General features: G+C 44.8%; 1 protein-coding gene across 1 annotated transcript in view; it reads left to right on the forward strand.

Annotated features, from left to right (window-relative positions):
- The window catches only part of LOC146861596 (kelch domain-containing protein 1-like), a 347,431-nt gene that overhangs the window by 200,142 nt on the left and 122,444 nt on the right, over nucleotides 1–24,845 (forward strand). Inside the window, exon 5 of the mRNA XM_085645977.1 lies at nucleotides 2,087–2,133. Coding sequence (XP_085502103.1) covers nucleotides 2,087–2,133 — 47 coding nt within the window. The remainder of the gene's footprint in view (nucleotides 1–2,086; nucleotides 2,134–24,845) is intronic.

Here is a 24,845-nt window from a genome sequence, read left to right on the forward strand (position 1 = left end):
TTCGCCATACGTTTTGTTTCTTAGGGATTCTGGGTACCCAATCGGATTCATGCAGGCCATGTCACCATGAATACACCTGCCTCTACTTTTATTAACTGTCTGCGTTAGGATCCCCTTAATGCCGGCCACAATGGACCCCGATACTGGAGACTTTGCCCATGGAATCTCTCCTGATCAGAAAAACATTCCCATGGGTCTAGTATGTTGATTCCTGTTAATACTCATGGAAAACCCACGTCTGTTAACCCCGCACTTAATTACCATGTTTAGGAAACAAAATGCTAAACAATTGACATGTCGTGTTCAGTCCAGTCTCCTAGCCAGCCAGTCGGGGTGAGAGAAGACCCACATCCAGTGAAAGAAACCATGGATAGTGTAGATGTTACAAATATGTATGTGGTATGTTTCTATACTTTCCATGGATGATGTCTGCTGCTAAAGGACAGGTACCCCAAACCAGCATTTCACTTGCAGTTGCTTTCCAAATAACCACAGTGCACAGCACCCGGTTTATTGCTTGTTGGAACACTGAACCCATAGAAGTCCAATATTTATTAGGTACCCTTTTACTCTGGGGACCCAAAGGAACAAATCTGGGTTTCAGTTTGGGTAGGGGTACATGCCTTTGTCAGGAAGATTGGAGAGAATCGCCATGTTTTGGAGAAAGTGTCTAAATACTGACAAACATGTTGAGTATTCGACATGCCAGGCAGTGAGGGGGAAGGGAGATATGGCATGCACCAATAGAATCCCTTGGTTGTACAGCATTAGAATATATGTAGTTGATATACTTTCCAATGATAGCGGTCATTAAATGAACACAGCACTATAATCAGTTATTCTACTGCAATTTCATGATCTGCTCTAATATTACATAATTCTATGTGAAAACTACACTTCCCAGGAAAATCCAAACATATTTTGCCTTGCCAGACTCTGGGCATTCAGGTCAACATTTCCTTGGTTAGAGTTATGAAATTAAGGTTTGTACATTTGAGATATACGAACAAAATATTGAGCAAATTTGTTTAAAAACTCCCTTCATATTTTAAATATATCTGAAACGAAAGCGATTTGTGTGTGTTTTTGGTTTTTTTAGAACTACGCTATATTGGTGCATAAACTCCACAACAATCCTGTTAATTTAGCATTGAAATTCCCAAATGCAACTTTAGCCACGAACAGCTGAAAACAGCTGAATTAAAGATCACACAATACTTGGGCATGTAGCTGTAACTTCCATTTGATACCTTTTATTGCTGTGCTGTACTTCGATTCTGCAATTTAGAAGACCTAAGTGAAAAACAAACTGCCCATTGCACATGAATATGTGGGGGATAAGTTGGTAATTTGTTGCTGAGCATCAGAAATGTTTGAACATGACAAACGTCTTCTTTTTGAAGGTTATTTGTAAAGTATCATTGTGACTGCCTTCTGGTTTCTAAGCCTAAAATTGGTTGGTTCTCTACAGTGCTGTTCTTCCATCCATGGCAACGGGCGAGAAGGTTGTTTTGCACCAGGACTTCAATATCTTACCCAAAGTAATGTTTTACACAGAATTAAATATGGGAATACTAGAACCAATGTTCTGGGATGTCACCTCATAAAAGCAAAAGCAGGTGTAAGGGGTCAATTGCAATTGTGATGCATGCTAGGAGGGCTCTTAGCTACCTTAAGGACACAGTGCAGAGTTTTTCTATTTATATGGATATATGGCCAAGGGGACAATTTTCTTTCATTTTTGCTCTTTTAACAGGAGAACGTAAAAAAGGATGGCAAAGCAGTGCAGATCTGTGTATTTATAAGCGTATTTTGATTTTTCTGGTGGGTTTTTAAACATAATTGGTTGATTTGCCTTAACTGATTAAAAACTGAAACGACTGACTTTGTGTAAGCATTTTATCTTTTATGGTTAGAGACATGTATTTCTCTTTGTTAAAGTGTTCCCGGATAATGCATAAGTAGAGATATTCTAATATTTATAAATGTTACTAAGGATCTCATGATACAGACTATTCATCACATTTATGTGTTAACAATTGTGCAGGCACTTAAGCACAAATTAATGTGCAAACTATACTTTCAGATTCTGAAGGATGGACATGGAGACAAACTACGGACACCGAACTTGAGGTAAGTTCTGGATCTCTGTTGGAACCCTACTGCTCACTGGATGGATGTTCTGTGTCAATTTTTTTGACCAGATGAATTTTTACACCTGAAACATTAAAAAAAAAAATTCCGATGTATCATAAAATTAACCTGCTTTTTAAGAGAAAGGAAAGTATTTTATCCAAGAGGTTGTCTTGATATTGATTTATAATATCGCTCTTGGAACATTTGGGGTGTACTCTGAAAATACGTAAACGTTTCGAGTGGTTAGTGCATGTAAGCTCTTATATTTGTGTTCAAGAGATGTGGGCCTTGCGTTCCACTGCACTTGTAGGGTTTAGGAAATGTACTAATCTTGCAATAATTTTTTTTTTTCCCCAAAGCTAGTCCTTGCTGTATAGAGCTTTTCTGTTTATACAGGGTTGTGGAATTACTATCTCCTGACTCCCAGGACATATCGTTTGGGGTCAAAAACAACTTGTTTTCATGTTCATTTTGTCCTCTGCACATGCGCGCAGCCCCCGGTAGCAGTAACTCTTACGCTGCCATTTTACAGTATCTATAGTAGGATTTGTATCCATATGTGTAAGTTCAAACTTGTGTATATGGTTATTTAATGCAAAGCTTTTACTATCATGTAGAACTCGAAGGAAAAGCTGTGAGCTCCGCTTTCATTAATGACAGTGGTTCCACTATAAAAACGTTTAAATTGAATTAAAATTGCTTGTTTTCAAAATAAAATGTGCGTAAGATGAGGATAGACTACTGGATGGCCATCTGCCCGAGAAAGCCATATCTCTGACATACAAAAAATTAATCAATAATAATGACAGACCCTCTATAGCCAATACGAGAGAAATGGGTAAGGGATGGCATTGATCTAGACGATGAAAAGTGGCAAGAAGCGGTGTCCTCCCCAAGGGTGGTAGCAATCTCGGCCAGACTTGGGTTAGTTCAAATCAAAATTCTCCACAGAGTGTACGTCACAGGGCCCTGTTTGGTACGCATGGGTAGGGCTGAGAGAGGAGATTTGTAGACGACAGTGTGGCAAGGAAGGCACATTCATGCACATAATCTGGGAATGCGACTACATACAAACATACTGGCGCAAGATACACAACATCCTTAGTGAAGTGCTCACGCTTGACCTCCGCCCGGAAGCGCGGAGATGCCTCCTGAACGTGTGGGAACCTACAGACCTGAATAGTCACAACAAACAATGGGTCACAGTGGGATTAATGTTGGCAAAGAGGAATATTGCATAAATGTGGGGAGCCTTGCAACCGCCTAAAGTACAGGCCAGGAAAGAAGACCTAGACTGATGTGTGTATAGAGAAAAGACAGTCTGTGTAGCACGGGCTGCCCTAGGAAGTGGTCTCAGATATGGAGCCCCTGGAACGTTTACCGAGGGAATATTTGCAACCCGCCGCATAGCACCGACTCGGACGATCCCCCACCCCGTAAAATTGTCCTTACAGTGTACTGTTGCTCAATTCTGTTTGATAATGTGTCAACTAATAGAACATGTAATTTGATTCCTCTGTATTGTATACTTCATGTTGATTAATGTTTAATAAAAAGAAATATAAAAAAACAAAAGTGCGCTAAAATAATTTACAGCCTGAGAAAAAACATTAGCAAAAAATGTTTGCAACTTTGGATTGCATTACTTCATGCATCAAATACAATTTGTATGATGCATGCGCATTTAATAATAATAATTTAAAAAAAAAGACTAATAAAGGGATATCCATGTAAAACTACTTTAGGCATAATGAACATAAATTAGGGTTCGATTCTTGAAAGAAGTCACAAGTGTTCACCACAGGTGTATGCCCTAAGATTGGTGCAGGTGTACGGCTTTAAGGAATTAACAGCAGTTTACAGAAGAAGGTCTGGAAACCGTTCTCCTAAGAGACTTTTGTGCATTCCATTTTTGCATGAGCAAATATACGTACTTTTATTTGCTCTTGTGAAAGTTGGCTCAGTGATTGCAAATTGAATTTCCTTGCTACCCCCTTTTCCCCACTCTGGAAAAAAGCATTTACTTTTGCCCTTGTAGGGAGTACGTTTCCAATCTTTTCAAATGTGGAAAGAGGTATGAGAGTAGTAGATTGGCGAGGAGTTGGTGAAGACCCCTAAACATGCATGTTTGGCAGTGTCCACAGACATAAGTGCCATTCTAACCCTGCAACACCCACTTACAGCCCACTTCGGTTTTGCATCAAGACTTTCAAAAAGATGGAAAATTCAGAGCCTTTCTAGACTCCAAACCCTGGTATAATATGAGCCCTTGCATTATCACAGAGAGGCTATTATCAGAATTTAATGTAATAGGAATGCTGCCATAGTTTGTCAGTTGACTTCATGCCACTAAATGAGACATGTGGATTTTGTTGTTGTTGAGAATAAGTAGAATAATGAAGCCTCCAGTCTACTGGACATGTAGATAGCTTATAACATTTCACATCCCTGTTATGTGCGTGGTAGTCTGATATAATGTTGTAAATCAGGTCCCTTAAGCTAATTTTGTGTGGGTAGTAACATTTAACTTTCCTTCAAAAAATGGTGATGAGGGTAATATTTTGGCAATATGTAATGTTTATGTAAACTCCTCTACAATCACTAAAAAAGAAATAGTGCAAACTCTCCAAAGATTACTGTGTAGTTTTAGAGAAGAACATGGAGACCATTTGTTAATTCTCACTGGTGATTTCAATTTAAATATATTTTCTGATAAAGAGAACATAAAATGAGTCTCAGTGGACAATGTAATTTGAAACATACCTCCAGGCACTACTCTGATATGGCAGAAGGGCAAACTAGGGCTGAATTGATGATTTTTTTTCATAGCTGTGGCCTCCGACTGATGAACGGTTGCTTACCTACAGGTCAACCTCCACCTTATACCCACCTCTTTCCTCAGAAATGGATCATATTGCATTATACATTGGTACCAGAAAGCATTTTATAATGTAGTGGAATTCAAAGTATTGCCTATGTTAGGTAGTGACCAGTTCCCGCAACATTAGCGGTTAACTTTGACCGTACCTGCTATGAGAATTTTAAGAATGGTCGGTGTAGTTACAAGCATAGAAACCTTGAAGAGTTTGAAATGGTTTTTGATGGAAATGGACAGTTTAGACTCCATGTACATATTATTTCATATACTTGTTGGGGGATATTCTGTACATTGGGCAACTGAATGGCCAGAATGTGCATCATCCTCATGTGCTAATCTCCCCTACTCTTTCCTCACAGGAGTTTTATAATACAGTGACATTTTTCCGATGTACAAATTAAATTGGGAGAAACAAAGGAGAATCTCAAAGTCCTTAACATTAGCCATTTAAAGATTAAGACCTCTTTGATAAATGAAATAGATGGACTAAAAAGCACTTATAGGAATTGCATTTGGGAGGAGAAGTGCCGTGAAGCAGAGTTAAGGTGGTTACAACTGTTTGAAGTTTGCTAGGCACGAGACCAACGCAAATTTTTGAATTATGTAAATCAAGCAATTTCAGTGAGTAAAAGGATAGGAGTGAATTCCTCTCTCGAGTGGATGGTTCAGTCATACAAAAAGCCTGTGTTTTTCAGTTGATAACTCAATGCTTTTCATCTCTACAAGTACAGTCAGTACTTTGAAATGTATCATCTCTATTAAGATAGCTTTAAAGACTACTAGTAGTGATGGAGCTCCTGGTCCAAACGTTCTCCTAGCTGCTGTTTTTAAGACTGATATTTCTTTCTGGTCAGAGATTCTAATTCTACTATATGCATAGTGTTTGGAAGCCACTAGCGACTGATTGTTGTTGAGGTAAAAATGTCACTTCTCCCAGACAAATAGCGTCTCATCACCATGTTGAACGTAGAAGGTAAATGCAGGAATTGGGACCCTGGGTTTGTAATAACAAATTATTGCATTTTATCAAAGATTCCTCAAGTGGGACTGCAGCGAAGATGATAATGTGTTATCATTGTTAATTTTGATGCTGAAATCAACTAAAATAAAGTACAGTCTTATTTATACAGCTTTTATGGATTTTAAAAACGCCATTGATTGCATTGATCATGGGAAATTGTGGTTAAAATGAACATGTTTGGGCATATCTCCTGCATTTTTGAGAGGTGTTATCAGCTCTTTCTCATACACGCAGGTAACAATTAGGCTTGCCCCTGAAACACTCACCTCTGATAAGATATTTACTAATAAAGGGTTGAAGCAAGGCTCTATTTTAGCACTTGGGGCCTGATTTAGATTTTGGCAAACGGGTTACACCGTCACAACGGTGGCGGATATTCCGTCTGCCGAAATATAAATCCCATAGGATATTGTGGGATTTATATTTTCACTAATGGGATATCCGTCACTGTTGTAACGGAGTGACCCGTCCGCCGAAATCTAAATCAGGCCCCATGACTTTTCAACCTACACTTAGCATATCAAGGGAGTTTAATGGGAGTATTTTTTCCCCAAAATTTAGTAGGAAAACACTAAATACAGAAGGCTAAGAAAAATAAGGACATTGAAATCTGTATAGCATTAAAACCGAATGCATTAGTGATTATAATTAGCTGGGCATGTGGTTGGAGGAACCGGAAGTCCCAAACTGGAGCAGCCATCAAAGGCATCAACAGCACTAGCCCTAAATGCTTCATTTCTGTATTTAAGCAGCAAGGTATCGGGCCCTTCTTTGATCCTAATTCTGTGAGTTATTTCAAGTAAGTTGATGCCACCTTATGTTTCAGTTTGGTGTCCTTTCATGGTAAGCTTTTAAGACAGAGCATGCTTCCCATCTGCACCATCACAGGAGAGTGTTCAGAGATCCCCTAGGGAGCATATAGGCTTCGGTCGTGAAGAGTAGGGCTGCAGACGGCAAATAGAGGAGATCTATGCATGACTAGGTTTTATGGTCTGCGTATGTATGTGTGTAAACCCTCTCCTGCATGGCACATTTGGCACCCGCATCACACAGCCTGATTCCCGAGGCCCAGTTTGCAAGTTGGGACCGAGGCCCTGTACTCTTGTTGGTATTTTTGAGCAATCCTCATGTTTGGCGATCACCATGTTAAAACCTCACCCACTATTATGTGCCCGTTTGGTAGCTTTAGCAGTTTGCCGTGGGGCTTATGTAGTGTCTCCCTTCCTAATGTTGGAGGAAGTTATACACTCACCAGATTATATATCTGTTTGGCTATCACCCCCTCCACTGTCACCTATCTCCTTTGAGGGTCTGATTCTGTATGTACCACTACCATAGGTAACCGTCTGTGTATTAGAATGGCTACTCCTCTGGAATCCTGGAGAAACCCAAAGTAACGCAACCTAGCCAGTAGTTGCCATTTAGTCAACATCCTGTGGGCTTCCTGCACCATCAGGACATCCGGACCCTAACTTTTAACCAGGTCCATGACCACCCAACGTTTGATAGTCTAACAGCCCATTGGTGTTCCACATCATGACCTTTGTAGGTAGCTAGCTTTTTGTAGTGTACCGAAAAGAGGTAAACTATATAGAAGGTCCAGATGACCCTTATTAGCTTACAGGGCTTAAATTAATAATCTCAGGTGCTCTCTTTTGTGGTAGTGTGGGCGAGCAGTTGAGGCTTATCAGAGGGTAATGTTAAGCATTTGTTTCAGATTCAATGAATGAGACACACTCTCGAAAAAACTTGAGACCAATTTAGAAAAAAATTACTGTTATTTTTATATGTACTTTAACATCAAGAACTTCGTAATTGGGTAAGTACTTTTCAAAATCTCAATTTTTACAGGTAAGTAGCATTGTAGCAAAAATGCGTTTTTATGTGGTAATGCTTTTCTATGAAGAACAAAACATACTGCATACAGGTACTTGCAATCGTTTTCCAGGTGTCTCCTTTAGGACTTAGGGTGGTAGGGGTCAAGGTCCAAAGTACCACCAACAGTTAGAGTTTACATGCTCTGGAGTGTCAGGGTGCAGAGGTGCTGGTCGAGTTGGTGGCCTTGCGCTACACCGTAGGCAAAGAGGTGGGCCACCTAGAAACAGGCTGCAGAGTGGGATTGGGGACAAGTGTGGAAGCCCCCAATTGGGGTGGGGGGGGCTCCGTTTGTGAGGGTCCTGGGAATGGGAGGACATAGTTGGTTGTCGTGGACCCAGGTGCAGAGGATTTTGGCCTACTCTGCCCGCCCGTCAAAGGCACTCATGGTTCTCGGTTAGACCTACTGAGGGTGAAAAATAGGACAGCTGGCTCACTCTCTGTGCTGGCCTCTGCGGTGCTGACGCCCCTCATTGGCTGGTGGGTCGTTTCGATGTTGGAGTCCGGATTGGACTTCAAATAAGCTTTGGTTGCTTCAAGGGGTCCGGTACCCCATGTATTGGTGCAGGGCAGATCCGGCTGGTCCTGGTATCTTCACACTTTTTGAGGAGACAGCTCTGACCTCCTGGAGCACGGTGACCTCCTCCTGGGCAGCTGCTGTGTCAGAGGACCCGTTGGTCAGCAGAACAATGAACTGGACTTTGCAGTCGCTGGCTGCAGGTTGCAGGGAAGTAGTCTCCACTTCAAGTGCGATGTTGATAGCTAGACTAAGTGCTGGAGGGCCTCAGAGGCCTTTGGAGGATGCATAGCTGCAGGAAGAGTTGGCTTGTCGCAATTGTCAAGACAGGAGCAGGTATGCAGGGTTTGGTGCCAAAGGGCACCAGTAGCCCACAGTTCTCACTTCTTCGGCCTTCTTTTTTGTCAGAGGAGTCTACCTTCCTGGTGTCAGGGGTCCACCTAAATATTACATTTAGGGGAGTGAAGGGTAGTAGCCAATGGGCTACTTGCTGTTGGGGCCACTACACCCCCTATATGACCACTTATGTGAGGAGTGGGAATAACCATGTCTTAGAGTTCCTAATTTTGAACAAAATCAAGATGGTGGAATCCTTCTTTCGTGGAGCACATCAGGCAGCCCATCTTAGGGGTGTGACTGGTCTAGTAGTGCACCACGCCTCCTTGCATATTTAATTTTCCACCTGGCGTGGAGCCAAATGGGCTTCAGGGCATGGGGTGGCATCTCCCAGATCTAGGGAAAGCAGGCCGCATATCAAAGGCGGCAGGGGCTTTGAAGTCCCTGACCTAGGTATGCAGATTCACCAGCCATCCCTCTGGAGAAGGTGTGACAACCTTCCTCCGTAGCAGGCATTGTTTCTGCCTCAGAGAATGCTGGATCTCACCTGAAAGGGGTCAGAAACATGTCTGTGGTGGCAGGCTGGACGATACCAGGCAGCCAGCACACTGAGTCTGGTAGATTTTCAGGGAGCACCTCTAGGGTGGCCTCTGGGCACATGTGTTTATTAAATCCACTCCTAGTATCAGTAGGGATTTATTAAGACAAGGTGTTTGATGCCCAACACCCTAGGTTTCATTGAAGCCATCATGAACCTGGAGAACTCTAAATGACCAGTGCCCATTACTTGTACTTAACATGGCTTCCCTGGTCACTTGTACTCTCTAGCAGTTGCTAGGAGCAGAGGGGCATATCTGCGCAGGCAAATATGTCCTCACATGTAATATAATGCACACTGCCTTAGGGCTGTAAGGCCTGCTGTAGGAATGACTTGCATATATTTCATGCAGTGTCTGGGGGTGTAGGAGAGTAGGATCTGCTTCACATGGGTACCCCTACTTTTTGCAGGTGTTTCACTGTTATTTGACCTTAGTCTGGCTGTGGCCCTGCTAATCAGGACCCTAGCCTAGCTGCTTCCTCTCTAAAATGGTTTCCATGTACATAAGGTACATTTCTAATTGGATTCTGGAGTGCCTTATAAGCCCCTAGTATATGGTACACTATGTACCTAGGGCATATGTACCTCAGAGGCCTACCAGGGGCTGAAGCATGTATTATGCCATCCCTGGAAAGCACTCCAAAATGACACCACAGGTCTGCTACTGCAGCCTGGGTAAGGTGGTGCCTGCACCCCTTACTGTGGTATAGGCTACCTATATCACTACCATTGCACACACATATAAAACCTATAAGTCACTCCTATGGCAGGCCTTGACAATCCTGAAGGCAGATTGCTTGGTTTTTATGTGAGAGGGTGCCCCTGCATGAGCAGAGCCCCTCTGCAGCGTTCAGACTACCTCCTCTGATGCTGTTTGTGGTGCAGCCTGACCAGATACTCTTAAGTGCATTATAACCTTGCGGTAAATGCTAACTTTGGACTGGCTGCACGGAAACATGTCGTGTTTGGTGTCAAGCGCTTTGGAATACTACCCCACGCCAGTCCTGGCGTCAGAGATAGCATTCCACCCTTCTAGACGGAGAGACATGTTCTCACTGGTCTACCCGGTAAAGACTTTCTAAAGCCCTGGCATCACAAAATGGATGCCGCTGCCACAGACACGGGTCTGGCCTCCTGCTGCTGACCGAAACTCCGGCAGGGGAGGCCTGGACAATAGGTTTCCTGTCCCAGGGAGGTGTAACCACCTCCCCAGACAGGCAGATGTGTATTGGGGCTGGGCGGGAGCACTCTCTGGTGCTTTGAAGTCCTGCACTGGGGGCACACTTGGGGACACAGTCCAGTTCAAACCGGTTGCAGGGGCTACCTGCCCCTGCTCTGGCACGAAACTGGACAAAGGAAATGGGTGTAACCACCCCTCTTTCCAAACCCTCCCATAGGTGGGTCCCTAGAGTATGTCCAACCCCCAAACTTAGTATAAGTATGGGAACCCTGTCCTAGAGACTTTGAATTACCCTGGACGAAACTCTGCAACATATATCCTGGACCTTCGACGTTCTATTTCAACTAGAAGACTGAAGAAATCTCCCTTGGGGTCAAGGAGCGACTCCCCTGCTTGGCAGGCACCAAAGAAGCAACTGTCCGGTCTGCAACTCTGAAGCTCCCGCCGGACGTCGAAGTCTTTGCATCACCAGAGGTGGATTTCCAGACTTCCCCTAGGCTACCCTGAGTCCACAGCAAAGCTGAGGCCCGTGGCTATCGTGGGTGATGTGGAACCGTGACCTCTGGACACCGTGATCTTTTGCCAATCCATCATCTTCCTGGTCTTCCTCGAAGTTGTGCTTTGGGCTCCGATTAGCCCCAACCTTGAGCACCTCCTGCACAGAAGAACTCTGGCCTCCACTCCACAAGTGACCCGTGGGCCAGTTTCAAGTGCGACCGCTCGAGGTTCCTTCGCGATCGCTAGCCCGTTGGCTAGTGGGTCCCCACAAAGGGCAACTCCTCTTTGGATTGGGCTTTCCGGGTTGCTCCAGACGTGCCCCGACTTACCCTCGCTGGGTGAGTCCCCCAGACCTTGCTGGTCTGCACCGACGTCCTTTTTCTATTTTCACGTGACTTGCCGTTGCCAAGGCTTGTTGGGTCCAATCTGGTCGCCGACACCGCAGCACTCGACAGACTTCGTGGGACAGCTCGAATCCAGCTCCTGGTCGTCGTCGACGCCTCCTGGACCTCGTGGCTGAAGAATCAAGACACCCGTCAACTCACCTGAAGCACCCGACAGCTGTGGGCATTGGACTGTCGTGCCCCTGGTCACTGGTAAGTGACCCAGACTCCGTCCCCTCGGCTTTCAGGTTCCTTCCATCCTCGATCCAGGCTTGGATCTCTCCGGACACTTCTCCTCTTCACGGCAGCAGCACTTCTTTGCCAGCTTCCATTGGAAACAGTGACGTGACCCGACACCAAAAGACACTTATGCACCCGGCTTCCCTGGGTGAGGTAACTCGAGTACTCCAGTGCTCCCGTGGGTGTTGGCCCGAGACACCTCCTAAGTCCAAAAGGGTTCGCTCGTAGTCATCCTCTAAGTGTCCTTAAACTCTTAATTTCCAACCGCGACTTTCCTCATAGAAGTTAACAGCGATTCGTGGCTGTGTTCTCACACTGCACGCGTCCCCCGTGGGTCCCTTCTGTCACTACCTTGGGTGGTTCCTTGTGGTCCAAGCACTTGGCTCTAGGCCTGTGTCTAGTTCAGTCGTTGTTCTTATACCACTTTATTGGTATATGGTTTGGTACGCCCCTCTGGCCCAAACGTGTATTTGTGCTTTTACTGTTGAATACTGACTTGTAACTTAAGTACTTTGAACTCTAGCCTCATAAAGAGACTAGAGGGGTGTGTTTTATCTTAAATACATATATTTTAAATATATACCTGGTGTGGTTGTCCTTTCATTTGGTCATTCAAGAGATTATAGACTGGTAAAACAAGCTGCTTTACATTCCTTCAAGACTTAGCCTGAAGGCTGCTCTCCATAGCTACCAATAGGATAGCTTTCAATAAAGGTTGTCTTTAACCTATCACCATATAAGGGGTTGTTCGGAATGATACAAGGTGCCAACTATAACTAGTGGACAGCATATATCAGGTCAACTTCTCACAGGGGGCGTGGCATACAGGGTGTGTGCCATGTTTTCACATTTGTCTGCACCATTTCACGCAGCCTGTGATGGCAGTCTGATTGAGTTTGGTTGTGGGTTCCATAGGGTGGCATAATACATGCTGGAGCACTTAAGGACCCTCTTTAGTGCCCATGCCCTAGGTACCAGGGTTACCATTTGCTAGGGACTTACAGAGGTGCTAAAGGTCATGCCAATTGGGGAACAATTGAGCAGGAACCTTGTTTTAGGGAATGAGCACCGGCACTGGGGACCTGGATAGCAGGAACCCAATGCACTTCAGTCAAAATTGCATCAGATACCAGGCAAAAAGTGGGGGTGACCATGTCAGTAAGGGACTCTTTCCAACACAACGCCCCACCTCCCCAAACAAAAGAGAAGGAGACTAACCTTTCCTAAGAGAGTCTTCATCTTCGAAGTTGAAACACCTGGCAAGGCCATCTGCATTAGCATGGTCAGTCCAAGGCCAGTGCTCAACTGTAAAGTCTATTCCTTGTAGGGAGATGGAGCACCTCAGCAGTTTGCGCTTTTCACCTTTGATTTGTATCAGCCATCTGAGAGGCCTGTGGTCAGTTTTTACAAGGAAGTGAGTACCAAACAGATACAGTGTCAGTTTCTTCAGGGACCAAACCACAATAAAGGCTTCCCTCTTAATGGCACCCCAACGCTGTTCTCTGGGGAGCAACTTCCTGCTAATGAAAGAAACAGGCTGGTCATGGGCATCATTGTTAGTCTGGGATAGCACTGCTCAGCACTGCTCCTGTCCCATGTTGAGAGGCATCAGCCTGCACTATAAAGTGCTTAGAATAATCTGGAGCTTTCAGAATAGGTGCTGAGTACATTTCTTCCTTCAGAGTGTCAAACGCCTTTTGACAGCTCACTGTCCAGTTTAACTTCTTTAGGGTCAGTTCTGTGAGAGGTGCCACAATGCTACCGTACCCCTTCACAAACCTTCTGTAGTACCCAATTAAGCCACGGAATGCCCTGACTTAAGTCTGGGTGGTTGGAGCTTCCCAGTCCACAATTGTTTGGACCTTGGGCAGTAAGGGTTGAACTTGTCCTCCACCTACAAGATGGTCCGAGTATATAACACTGCCCTATCTGCCATTTGCTTGCTTTGATAGTGAGAGCTGCACTCTGCAGAGCCTTAAGGACCTTGCCAAGGTGGATCAGGTGATCCTGCCAAGTGCAGCTATAGACAGCAATGTCATCAAGATATGCTGCACTAAAAGACTTCAACCCAACACTGACTTTGTTCACTAACCTTTGAAAGGTGTCAGGAGTATTCTTTAATCCAAAAGGCAATACAGTAAACTGGTAATGTCCATCTAGGGTTTATAATTCTGATTTCTCTTTTGCTTCTGGGATGAGACCAATCGGTCAGTACCCTGATGTCAAATCAAAAGGACTGAGAAATGTAGCTGCCCCTAACCTGTCAATTAATTCATCAGCTTTTGGTATAGGGTGTGCATCTGTCATGGTCACAGCATTGAGACCTCTTTAGTCCACACAAAACCTCAGCTCTGGTTTACCACCCTTGGAATAAGACTTGGGAACTAAGACCACTGGGCTAGCCCAGGGTCTTCCAGAGGGCTGAATCATCTGTAACTCCAGTGTTTTGCATATTTAAGCTCTGATGCTTTACTTCACTTCATCAGACTAACTGTGTATTGTGTTTTTGACAGATGGGCCAGTTTCCACATCATGGGTACACCAGGTTGTCTGACCAGGGTTTAGGCAAAGGAGCCCAGCATGCTCCCTCAGAACTTATCTGCAGTCATCTTTCTATTGGGGGGGAGGGTGTCTGAGAAGATAGCTTCTTCAACTGACCCATCTTTAGGACTGTGGGAGAGGAAGTCAGGGAGAGGTTCACTCTCTTCTTCCTTATCCTCACCAGTCACCATCAGCATGGTCACATCAGCCTGGTCATAGAAAGATTTCTTGTGGTTTACATGGATGACACTATGAGGGTCAATCAGGTAGGTGGCCTCACCTTACCTCTCATGGATAGGGTAGAGACCACTCCATTTGTCCTGGAGGGCCCTAGGTGCTACAGGCTGCAACACCCATACTTTGTGCTCTGGTTGGAAGCCCACCTGTGCAGACCAGGGCTTATGGAGCTCTTGGCTGGCTTCAAGGTTGTTGGTTGCTTTACCCTTGTACTCAGCCATCCTTTAACGTAGGCTAAGCACATAGTCCACAATATCTAGCTTGGAGTCTTTGAGAGGTCTCTCCCAGCCTTCTTTCACTAGACATAGTTTTCCCCTCACAGGATGACTAAACAGATGTTCAAAGGGACTAAAGCCTACTCCCTTCTGTGTCTCTTATCTGTAGGTTAAAAGCATGAATTCGCAAAAGGACATCCCCTCCTCTTCAGAGTTTTTCAGTGATCCCCGTGATCATACCCTTTATGGTCATGGTAAACCTCTCAACTAGACCATTGGTTTGTGGATGGTATGGGGTGGTAAACTTGTTAGTCACCTCACATTCAGCCCACATGGCTTTTAGGTAGCCAGACAAGCTAGCACTGCTGTCTGGCACCACCTCCTTAGGAAAGCCAACTCTAGAGAAGATAGTGATGAAGGCTCTGCAAACTGCAGGAGTAGTGACCGTCCGAAGTGGAATTTCTTCAGGATACTTAGTGGCATGATCCACTACCACCAATATAAATCTGCTTCCTGATACTTTTGGAGGGTCAAGGGGATCAATTATGTCAATCCCTACCCTTTTAAAGGGAACCACAAACACTGGAAGTAGAATTAAGGGGTCCTTTGTGTGGTTATCTGTTTTGCCACTGGCTTGACAGGTAACACAGGAGTTGCAAAACTCCTTCACCTTCTGTAACATGTTTTGCCAGTCATAGGGTGCTTCTAGCTTACTCCAGGTCTTTGCCTGACCAAGATGCCCAGCTAGAGTGGTGTCAATGAGAGTAAGAACTCTTTGTATTGCTGAGGCACTGCCACTCTCCTAGTGTTACCAGGTTTGGGATCTCTGGCCTCATTATACCTGACCTCCTCCAACAAAGTAGATCCTGTGGGAGCCACTGAACCCTCCCTTTTCCTGTGCAGCAGCTTGCTGTCTCATGCTCCCAAAAGTGGGATAGGTTCTCTGCCCCTAGCATAGCTCTTCCCTAGAGCCCCCCCCCCGGCCTAGGAACTCTGCTGTTTAGGGCCAAAGTTCCTGGGGCTCAGTTCCCTCTAAGGCTGACAGTCTTCTCCCTGAGGGGAGGGGACCTGAGCATGTGGCTGTTCAGAAGTTGGTTTCCCAGCCTTCTTGTCATTTCTCATGGAGGATCGGGTCATTATTCAAGACTCCAATTCCTCTTTTTCAGCCTGAGCTTTACTGTGTGTTCTTGTTTTTACACACACTCATTCAGGTATTCCTAGCCTGGCTGCATGATATCTTAGCTCTACCTCAGTCCATGCTGAGGTTTCCAGATCCTTCCCTAGCAGATATTCAACAGAAATTGCAAAGGACATAACCATCTTCTTTTGGCCAGTAACCCCTTCCCACTCAAAGGACACAATAGCCATGGGATTAACCTTAGTATGGTTATCAGCATTGGTGACTGGATACGTTTCCCCAACAAATCCTGTTCTATGGATACCAATCTTTTAGTCGCCATGCTTACACTTCCACCTGTATCCCTCAGTGCTTCTACTCTAACTCCATTGATATGTGACTGTTGTCTGTATTTCTCTAGGCTACTGGGCCAGACAGCAAGTGCAGCTACATCTACCCCACCCTCTGAGATTAAGGTAGCTTCAGCGTGCTCTCTGACCTTGTCAGGGCACACCAAGGATCCCATCAGGAGACTCACCACCCCAGTGGTAACAGGAGGTGCACTAGGGGCCCAAATCGGCACAACACACATTCTCCAAATGCATGGCAGTAGTCACAGCATACCTGCAGAGAAAGAATATATCTGTTTACTCATACTTAGACAATTGGCTGATCAATAGCTTCTCCCCATTGCTAACACAAGAACATTTTCAGACCTGCCTCGAAACACTGCAAAATCTGGGCTTGCAAGTCAACTTCAAAACGTCTATGCAAGTACCAGATCAAAAAATACACTACGTGGGAGCAACACTAGATACAAAAGATGCAAGAGTGTATGCTTCGGAGGAGAGGTTATCCTCAATCAGTGCGAAATGTTACACTCTCCTCATCCATCAGCCACACAGGTGGCATCTCTACTAGGGTCGTTGGCCTCTTGCATTTTGATCGTCCCCAACCCTGGTTGCACATGAGGCCTCTACAGCAAGCTCTGGAAGATCAGTAGTCTCAGTTTTCGGTCCTCTAGTAGGACAGAGAGGTTCTCTCACTAGCTGCGAGACAGGTGCTCCCGCGGTGGATACAGAGCCAGCATCTAATGCTAGGAATTCCCTTTCACCAGGAACTTCCCACGCAGACTCTTATCACTGATGCTTCCCTCCAGGGATAAGGGGCTCATATGGGCTTTCTACAAGCTCCAGGCCTGGGGTCGAACAAGGAGCAGGTATTGCACATCAACATGCTGGAGTTGAGGGCAGTCCATCTCGCCCTCAAATCGTTTTATCCATCCATAAAGACAAGCTCTCTCCTGACAAACGGACAACACGACCACAATGCATTACTTAAAGAAGCAAGGAGGAAAGTGGTCACGTCCCCTGTCTCTGGAAGTACAAGCCATCTGTAAGTCGCTGATTGCCAGAGGCCTGACAATCTGTCATTCACATGCCAGGGGCACTAAACACACAAGCAGACTCTCTGTCGCAACTTCGCCAAAGCTCACGACTAGATTCTAAACAAAGACACCACTCAAGACCTCTTTCGGGAATGGGGACAACTGCAAATCGACCTGTGCGCGGACGAAAACAAAAGAAAAATGCCAAGACTACGCATCCAGGTTCTCCTGACTAGGATCGGACAGGAATGCCCCATGATAAACTGGTCAGGGACATTTCTCCACACGTTTCTTCCAATTCCTTTGATTCTGGCAGTAATCAACAAACTCTACAGGTCCAGGACCAGAAAGAGTCTCATAGCACTGGAATGGCCTCGCCAGTGGTGGTTCCCGGACTTAGACATGATGTCCTTTTCAAGTTTGGAGGGCCGATTTTCCATTCTAACCTACCCTCGCTGAGCTTGACAGCGTGGCTCCTGAATTTCTCCATTATGGACACTTAGGGCTCTCACAGGACTGTATGGATATTTTGAGAGCGTCCAAGAGGACCTTGACCAGAAAATCATATGCATTCAAGTGGAAACAGTTCTATTTCTGGTGTGCCCAAAATGGCCATGATCCAATTTAGTGCCAAGAAAGTGTTACCATATCTCTTGCATTTAGTAAGGTGTGGCCTGCAGTTTTCATCTATTAAGGTACACCATGCAGCCATTACTGCTTACAGAAAGTTTCCCACACAGATCTCTTTCTTTCAAATGCTTGTGAACAGAGATTTTTGAAAAGGCTTAAAGAAGATATAACACCAGGCAATGTCACCTTCCCGTCCATGGGAACTCAGTGTGGTGCTCTCAAAACTAATGGGCCCCACAAAGCTTCCTGGCAACACCTTACTTGGAAAACAGCCTTTCTAGTTGCTATTACCTCAACACGTAGAATCAATGAAATCCTCTATGTGCTAAAGAACCTTATCTGGTATTTTATGCAGACAGGGTGGTCATGAGAACACAACCAAGTTTTCTTCCTAAGGTTATTTTCGATTTCCACATTAACCAGACCATTTCCCCTCCAACATTTTTCCATGTCCCTTCCACACCAGCGTAGAGGGCTTTACACTTGTTAGATCTTTAGTGAATTCTTAAGTTTTACTTGGACAAAACAAAAGGTTTCAGACAATCTGACCATCTGCTTATCAACTATGGTCCAATTAGAACGGGTATAGCTCTTTCCAAGCAAACCATCTGTAGGTGGATAGTTTCTTGTATTTTGCTTTCCTACCAGTTAGCCAATAAGCCCCTACCTGCAAGACCCAAAGCCCACTCTAAGAGGGGTAAGGCAGCTACTGCTGCTCTGCTAAGACATGTACCCATTGCGGAAATTTGCAAGGCTGCAACCTGGAGATCAGTACATGCATTTGCTAATCATTATTGTCTGGACTCAGACGCTCAGGCAGAAGCTCAAGTAGGGCAGGATTCTTTAAGAAATCTCTGTATAATTTGTTTTCATCTGGTTCTATTCGTCTGCAGGGCTGTGGGATGGGCTAGCTACTCTATTCAGTGCTTATGACTATTGATGAGAATCCCCTGGAAGAGGAAGATAAATTGCTTACCTGTAATCCTAGTTCTCTTCCAGGGTAATACTCGTCAACATCATAAGCAACCCTCCCGCCTCCTTCTCGGACGAATACTTAAAGCAGCCACTGTTTATATTGTTTATCCTCTGAATGTTCATGTCACCGGAAAAAAGACCTGACCTGTCACCTGTGGGGCATGATGGGATTCAGGAGGTCATGTGAGGTCCTAAAGGGGTGGTGCCAGTTTTCTCTGTTATGGTTTCAATGCAGCCTATTGGCTAACCATGCCTTTCATTCCCTTGATTATTCATTTCAAATAAAGGCTATGTTTTGCACTTTCAAGTCTCATTTCTCTGTATTACAGAAATGTAGCAGTAGTGGGGAATTTTATGTTTAAAATATTTTTATTGTTTTTAACATGGTATAAAAAACATCAACCCACCTACATGCACAGGCCGGTGGGGGGAAAACAATGGTTTTTATTAAAAAAAAAAAAAAGAGAGAGAGGTAAGATGTAGAAGGAAAAGGGGGATAAACAGATGGGGTCACTTATACTCGACAAATTTGAGTAATGTCCATAAAAAAATTAAAGTATACTACATAGAGGATGGGAGGAATATTTAGAAGGCAAATCACTACTTTATGGGGCCTGGTGTGTAAGGTGGAGTAAATGCAAATAGACAGGACAGGTCAGCCCTGTAAATTTGTTTGCTAGAAAACAGATTCTGGATCCCCATGTTTTATCGAACTGCGATACAGTTTATGTGACAGTTGCCGTTAACTTTTCCATTCACAGGATTTCCCAAAATTTATGGAGCCAATCTAACTTTGTTGGTACAACATTTGTGCCACACCAGTTTGGCGGCTCCAATCATTAATGTAATGGCTCATCCATGGTTTGTTTTCTGTGGCTAGGTCAATGTGCTCAGGAGTCCCAACAAAATTATAGCTGGGGAACCTAGGCAATCCTGTGCCATGAATTTCATCAATATTAGCCAAAACGTCTGTCCAAAAACGTTGAATTTTAGGACACATCAGTAGCAAGTAAGTAAGCGTCCCCACTTGACTGCAATGTCGCCAACAACATGGGTCCCCATGGGTTCCATTGAGCTGTTCTAGCCAGGGTGTTGTACCAGTAGTGGGCTATCTTAAAGAATATTTCCTTGCCTGCCGTGGCGCAAGCGGAAGCCCTGGCCCTGTGAACTGTCCTTACATTCCTTTAGTGTGAACTCATGCTCGCACTCTGTTTCTCACCTTTTTATTGTGCCGTTGACTTGGCGTGTGATGTAGGAGTGAGGAGAAATGTTTAGTTATCTGAAAAAATGTGCTTGTCTGACTGACGTGTGATCAGCCATTTTCAAATTTTGTGAGTGGGCTGCTAGCAAAGCGGTGAATGTGGGGCTGTAGGACTCAGTGTTGGAGAGCAAGGTATTGGCAATAAATGTTGGGGGAAGATCCTAATTGTAGAAAAGTTGGGGGAAGTTCATCATTCCATTCACATAAAAAAGTCTCGTATTCTCTTGCATTTCGCTTCCTGACACTTAATGTGTTCCCCTTCTTTGCTGAAGGGAAATCAGAGTTTGCTTTGAATGGAGTTAGGGGTGCAATGCGTGAGGCGAGGCGTCATGTCTCTTGTAACCTGCCCCACACCCCATTGTGGCTCTGGTGACTGGCAAGACATAAATCCCAGGCGGGACGTGTCTCCTAGGGAGCCAGGGTACTTTCCAAATTTGAAGCCCAGCAATTGCATGGTCGATAAAACAGCAGTGTTTCACAGAGCTGCACCTGTACCACTCTACCATGTTACTTAGCTGTGCTGCCTGAAAAACCTCTCCAGGTGCGGAATTCCAAGCTCCACGTCAGCTAGGTGTCAGTACGCCTGTTTTCTGGCCATGCGTGCTTTCTTAACCTCTTCCCCCCCCCCCCAATTAACTCATGTATGAGGTGCTGCAATTTACTTAATACATGTGCTGGGGATTGTAACGGCAGATTTTACATAACGTAGAGAATTCTAGGGAGCAAAGTTTTTTTAAAATTTTTATTTTTTATTTTATTGGAAGAGTTAAAATGAAAAATTCATATAAACATCCACATCTGCCTGGAGGTCAAAATTATTAAAACATTAATTTAGTGACATAACAGCAGGCATCACAAAGAATTCACAACTGTTGAATAAAGAATAAACAATAAATATTATATTGCACACATTCCAAATTCCTCATTTCTATCCCATAACACCCTAAAGATTGCAAAACTTGTCATAAAAACCTGATCTCAAAGCATATCTTTTTTCCAGTTCCATGACTCTGTTTAATTTTAATCTCCATTGCTGGAATGTCTAAATAGTTTCCGATCGCCAATTTTGCAGGATAATTGATCTTGCGATCACAGCAAAAATATATATTCTTTTTCTTTGCTCTCCCCATTCCTAGAGCAGCTATGTAATTCCTTTAGCGACACCATGGCTCTCACTGCCTCAATGTGCATGGCTACAGTAGTGGTCCGCCCCTTCCTCCTACCGACCTATCTCACTGCTGAATGTTGACATAAAGATCTTCCCTAGCATCTTTGCCTCGCGATTAGCTCCATACATGCAAGGCCGAGTTGACCCTGATCAATCTGGGTTTATTCCTGAGAGTTGCGACAAAAGCGCTGAGCGGGTATGTCACATTCTAGACAAATCACAACGATCTCAAACACCTGCCCTTCTTCTGTCAGTCAGTGCCAAGAAGGCTTGCTAGATTGGATGGAGGGAGAAATTCCGGAGCTGGATAAGCTGCAACTATGCGGCTCCTGAGGCTAAAGTAAGAGTTAATGGGATATTATTTCAATAATTTCGTGTGTCGAGGGGCACCGACAGGGCTGTCCCCCCTTGCTCTCTATATGTGCCACTTCTGTGGCCTTGCGCATTGAGGCTGTGAGAGCCATGGTGTCGCTAAAGGAATTACATAGGTTCTCTAGGAATGGAGCGAGCATGTCTGCAAAGACCTTATAGAAACTGGAAGTGTAACTGTCCTCTCCCTGGGCTTTACTTAGGGTCAGCTTTCGAATTAGCTCATCTGTTCATATGTCCACATTTAGTTTAGACGCTTCCTAATCGGTAAGTTGAGTCACAGGGGCAAGTGCTACATATGCTGCCGTGGCATCTACGCTGAGCGCCTCTGCAGTATACAAAGTGGAGTAAAATCGCTCGAATGCTTTGGCTATCTGATCATCAGAATACACTTGGCCCCCAGTGAACCCACAATCTTGAGAGTCTGTTTTTAGATGGTCTGGGCACGGAGCCGCTGTGCAAGGACCCGCCTGATTTATTGCCCCGCATAATATCTCTGTCTTGTGCATAGGATTGCATATTCTGCTGTATCTTTATCCAACGCATTCACTTGTTAACAAGATGCCGTAAGTTGGCTTCTTGCTTTATTAGAACCAATGCGTAGACTGACTTCCTTTATTTCCTTAATTTCCCTTACCAATTGCTTGCGTTTGTCCCACCTATCTTTATTAAGCCTAGAAGATATGGCGATTAAATGCCCCCTCACTACTGCCTTTAAGATATTTCAAGCTAACGTAACTGGCATATCACTTGTGTCATTGGTTTTAAAGAAGTCTTGGATTACCCTTGTACCTTTGGAAATATCAGTGAGTAGCTTAGGATTGAAACGCCAGGTGCACTGTTAAGGCACCACCGTGGGAAGACGCAATATGAGAGTGATAGGCGAGTTGTCCAATAGAGCTGATACCCCTGTGTCAACAGATACAGTGGCCAAGGTAAAGCGAGGGGAGGTCGGGAAGAGGTCTATCAGAGCATATGTCTGGTGTGCAGCAGAAACAAAGTTGTATGCCCTCGTCTTTGGATTGCATTGTCACAACACATCCACTTGTCCCATGACTGCCTGCAACACCCGCATTGAAAGAGCTCCCGATTACCCCACTCTCTGCGTGGAACAATCTAGGTGTGCATCATTTACCACATTGAAGTCACCCCCAACCAATATGTCTTCATCTGGTGAGGACACCACCCTCTCAGTTGCGTTTTCAAGAAAGCTTTCTTGGTGTTTATTCGGTGCACAGACCAGGCTATTGTGAAGGAGTAACCCCTCACCTCCAATTGAGGGAGAGCAACCTACCAGACAGCTCTGCCTGTGTTTTAATTACCTTCCAAGGAAAGTGTGAAGTTAGGAGTATGGCCACACCTGCCCTCTTCCATGACCCTGTACAGAAACATTAGCGATGAAACCAACGTAAGTGAAGGCGCTTTCAATCCGAGTGGAGTAGGTGTGTTTCTTGCAACAAGCATATATCGCATTTGGACTCCTTGAGAAGGGAGAGGAGCACCAATAACTTTGCCGGTCGATTAAGGCCCCCTATATTAAAACTTAATATTTTGATCATGGGTTAACTTAGTTGGCACGCAAAAGGTCTGAGAGTATGAGACATGGTATGTGGGTCCCACCCTCTGTGGACAGAACAAATGGAAATATAATACTGCAGCCAAAAAAAAAGGATTGTCGGGTATAAACAAAGGAGGCCTAAAAAGGCCCTATTGGAATATATTCTGATTCTGGAGTGTCATTAACCAATATCGGAGTAAGCTGTACCCCATCGAATTCAAATCTTTTTCCTGAAACACTAGAAGGAATAGCCACTATATGGCGAGTTCCGGAAAATTCCAAGTAGTGAGGTCAGTAAATGTGCCAGGGTGTAAGCGATGCCCAGTGTCCCAGGGGGAGCCTAGGGGACATGATAGCAACGGCACAGGTAAATGTAGTAGTGTGAAGATAAGGAGAGGTAGGAAAGAAAAAACAACAGCAATGCAATGACAATCCTACTCCTGGGAGACACTATCCTCAGTCAGTGTGGGTCCGTCTTCCAGGCAGCCAGTCATCTCAATGCTGCAATGGGGAATGGAAAGGGAGCTCCACCGTGTGAAGAATCATCACTTATTAAACTTTGTATCGCTTCAGTCAAACCGGACACCTGGGGCACAGTGCCAGTTGGAGCCAAGCCTCTGCAAAGGACAAACCTCCATTCAGGGGATCAGTCGTTATCTGTGACTCTCAGATGCTGATGGCTTATCCTGCAATTCTTTCACAGTACGACCTCTCGACTTGGTGTTTGAGCTGGTGAGGGACCTAGGCGGCAACTGATGCGTCTCATCTCCCGTAGGAAGCTCAAAACCCAATAAGGCATGCGCCTCTGAGTGCAAATTGCGTGTGTTTCTTGGTTCCAAACGAAGATCAGTTGGAAAACGTGACCCCACCGATATCAAATTCCCTTTCTACAGAAGAAGGCCGTTGCGGGTTTCAATGTTTTGTGTTGCTGGAGGGTGAGAGGCGAAAGGTCTTGGAAAATATTAACTTTTGGTTCTTCAAAGGTTATGACCTGCAAGTCTGAGACCGCCGACATAATCAAGTCCTTTTGTTTATATGAGTGAAGATAGGTAAGGATGTCCTGTGGCAGGCCCGGAGTCTTTGCAGGGCATCCAGCTCTGTGACTGCGTTCAAGCGAAATATCCTTGACTCCCAGTTCTGGTGCAAAATGTTTGAAGAGCCTTGTCACATATTCTTTGAGCTTTCCTGCATCTGCTTGAAGGGGTACACCCCTGATGCGACTATTAGACATATGAGACCTGTTCTCTAGGTCCTCCAAGCGATAGTACAGTTCCTCCTTTTTGTCTCTCAATTCTAGAAGCTGGCAATTGTGGAATGGAGTTATTCATTGCGCCGGTGGCCAGAGCGTTCCAGGGAATCCACACCATCTCCCAACTCACCCAGGTCGTCCTTAATGTCTTTAATATCCGCTGTGACATCTTGTCTGATTGCTGCGATACCATCTTGTAAAGTACCAAATAGTTGTTCCAAGAATGTGCAAGTCACTGGTTCCTCAGATGAGTGAGGATCAAAAGCAGGGCCTGTGTCGTGAGCGAAAGTTGTTTGTGGCATGTCAGGGGGAGCATCCATTTTTTTTGTGGTGGCTTTATGTAGTAAATCTTTTATGAAAGGGTCCCTTTTTGATCTGCTAGCGGCCATCTTGATCAAGTGTAAGTTCACCGGAGTTCACGCCCTGACGCTCAAGGGCCCTGTCCAAGATGTAGTCTCCCAGGAGCCTAGTTGCAC

Source organism: Triturus cristatus, chromosome 3_1 (genome assembly GCF_964204655.1).
Source record: "Triturus cristatus chromosome 3_1, aTriCri1.1, whole genome shotgun sequence".
NCBI lineage: Eukaryota > Metazoa > Chordata > Amphibia > Caudata > Salamandridae > Triturus > Triturus cristatus.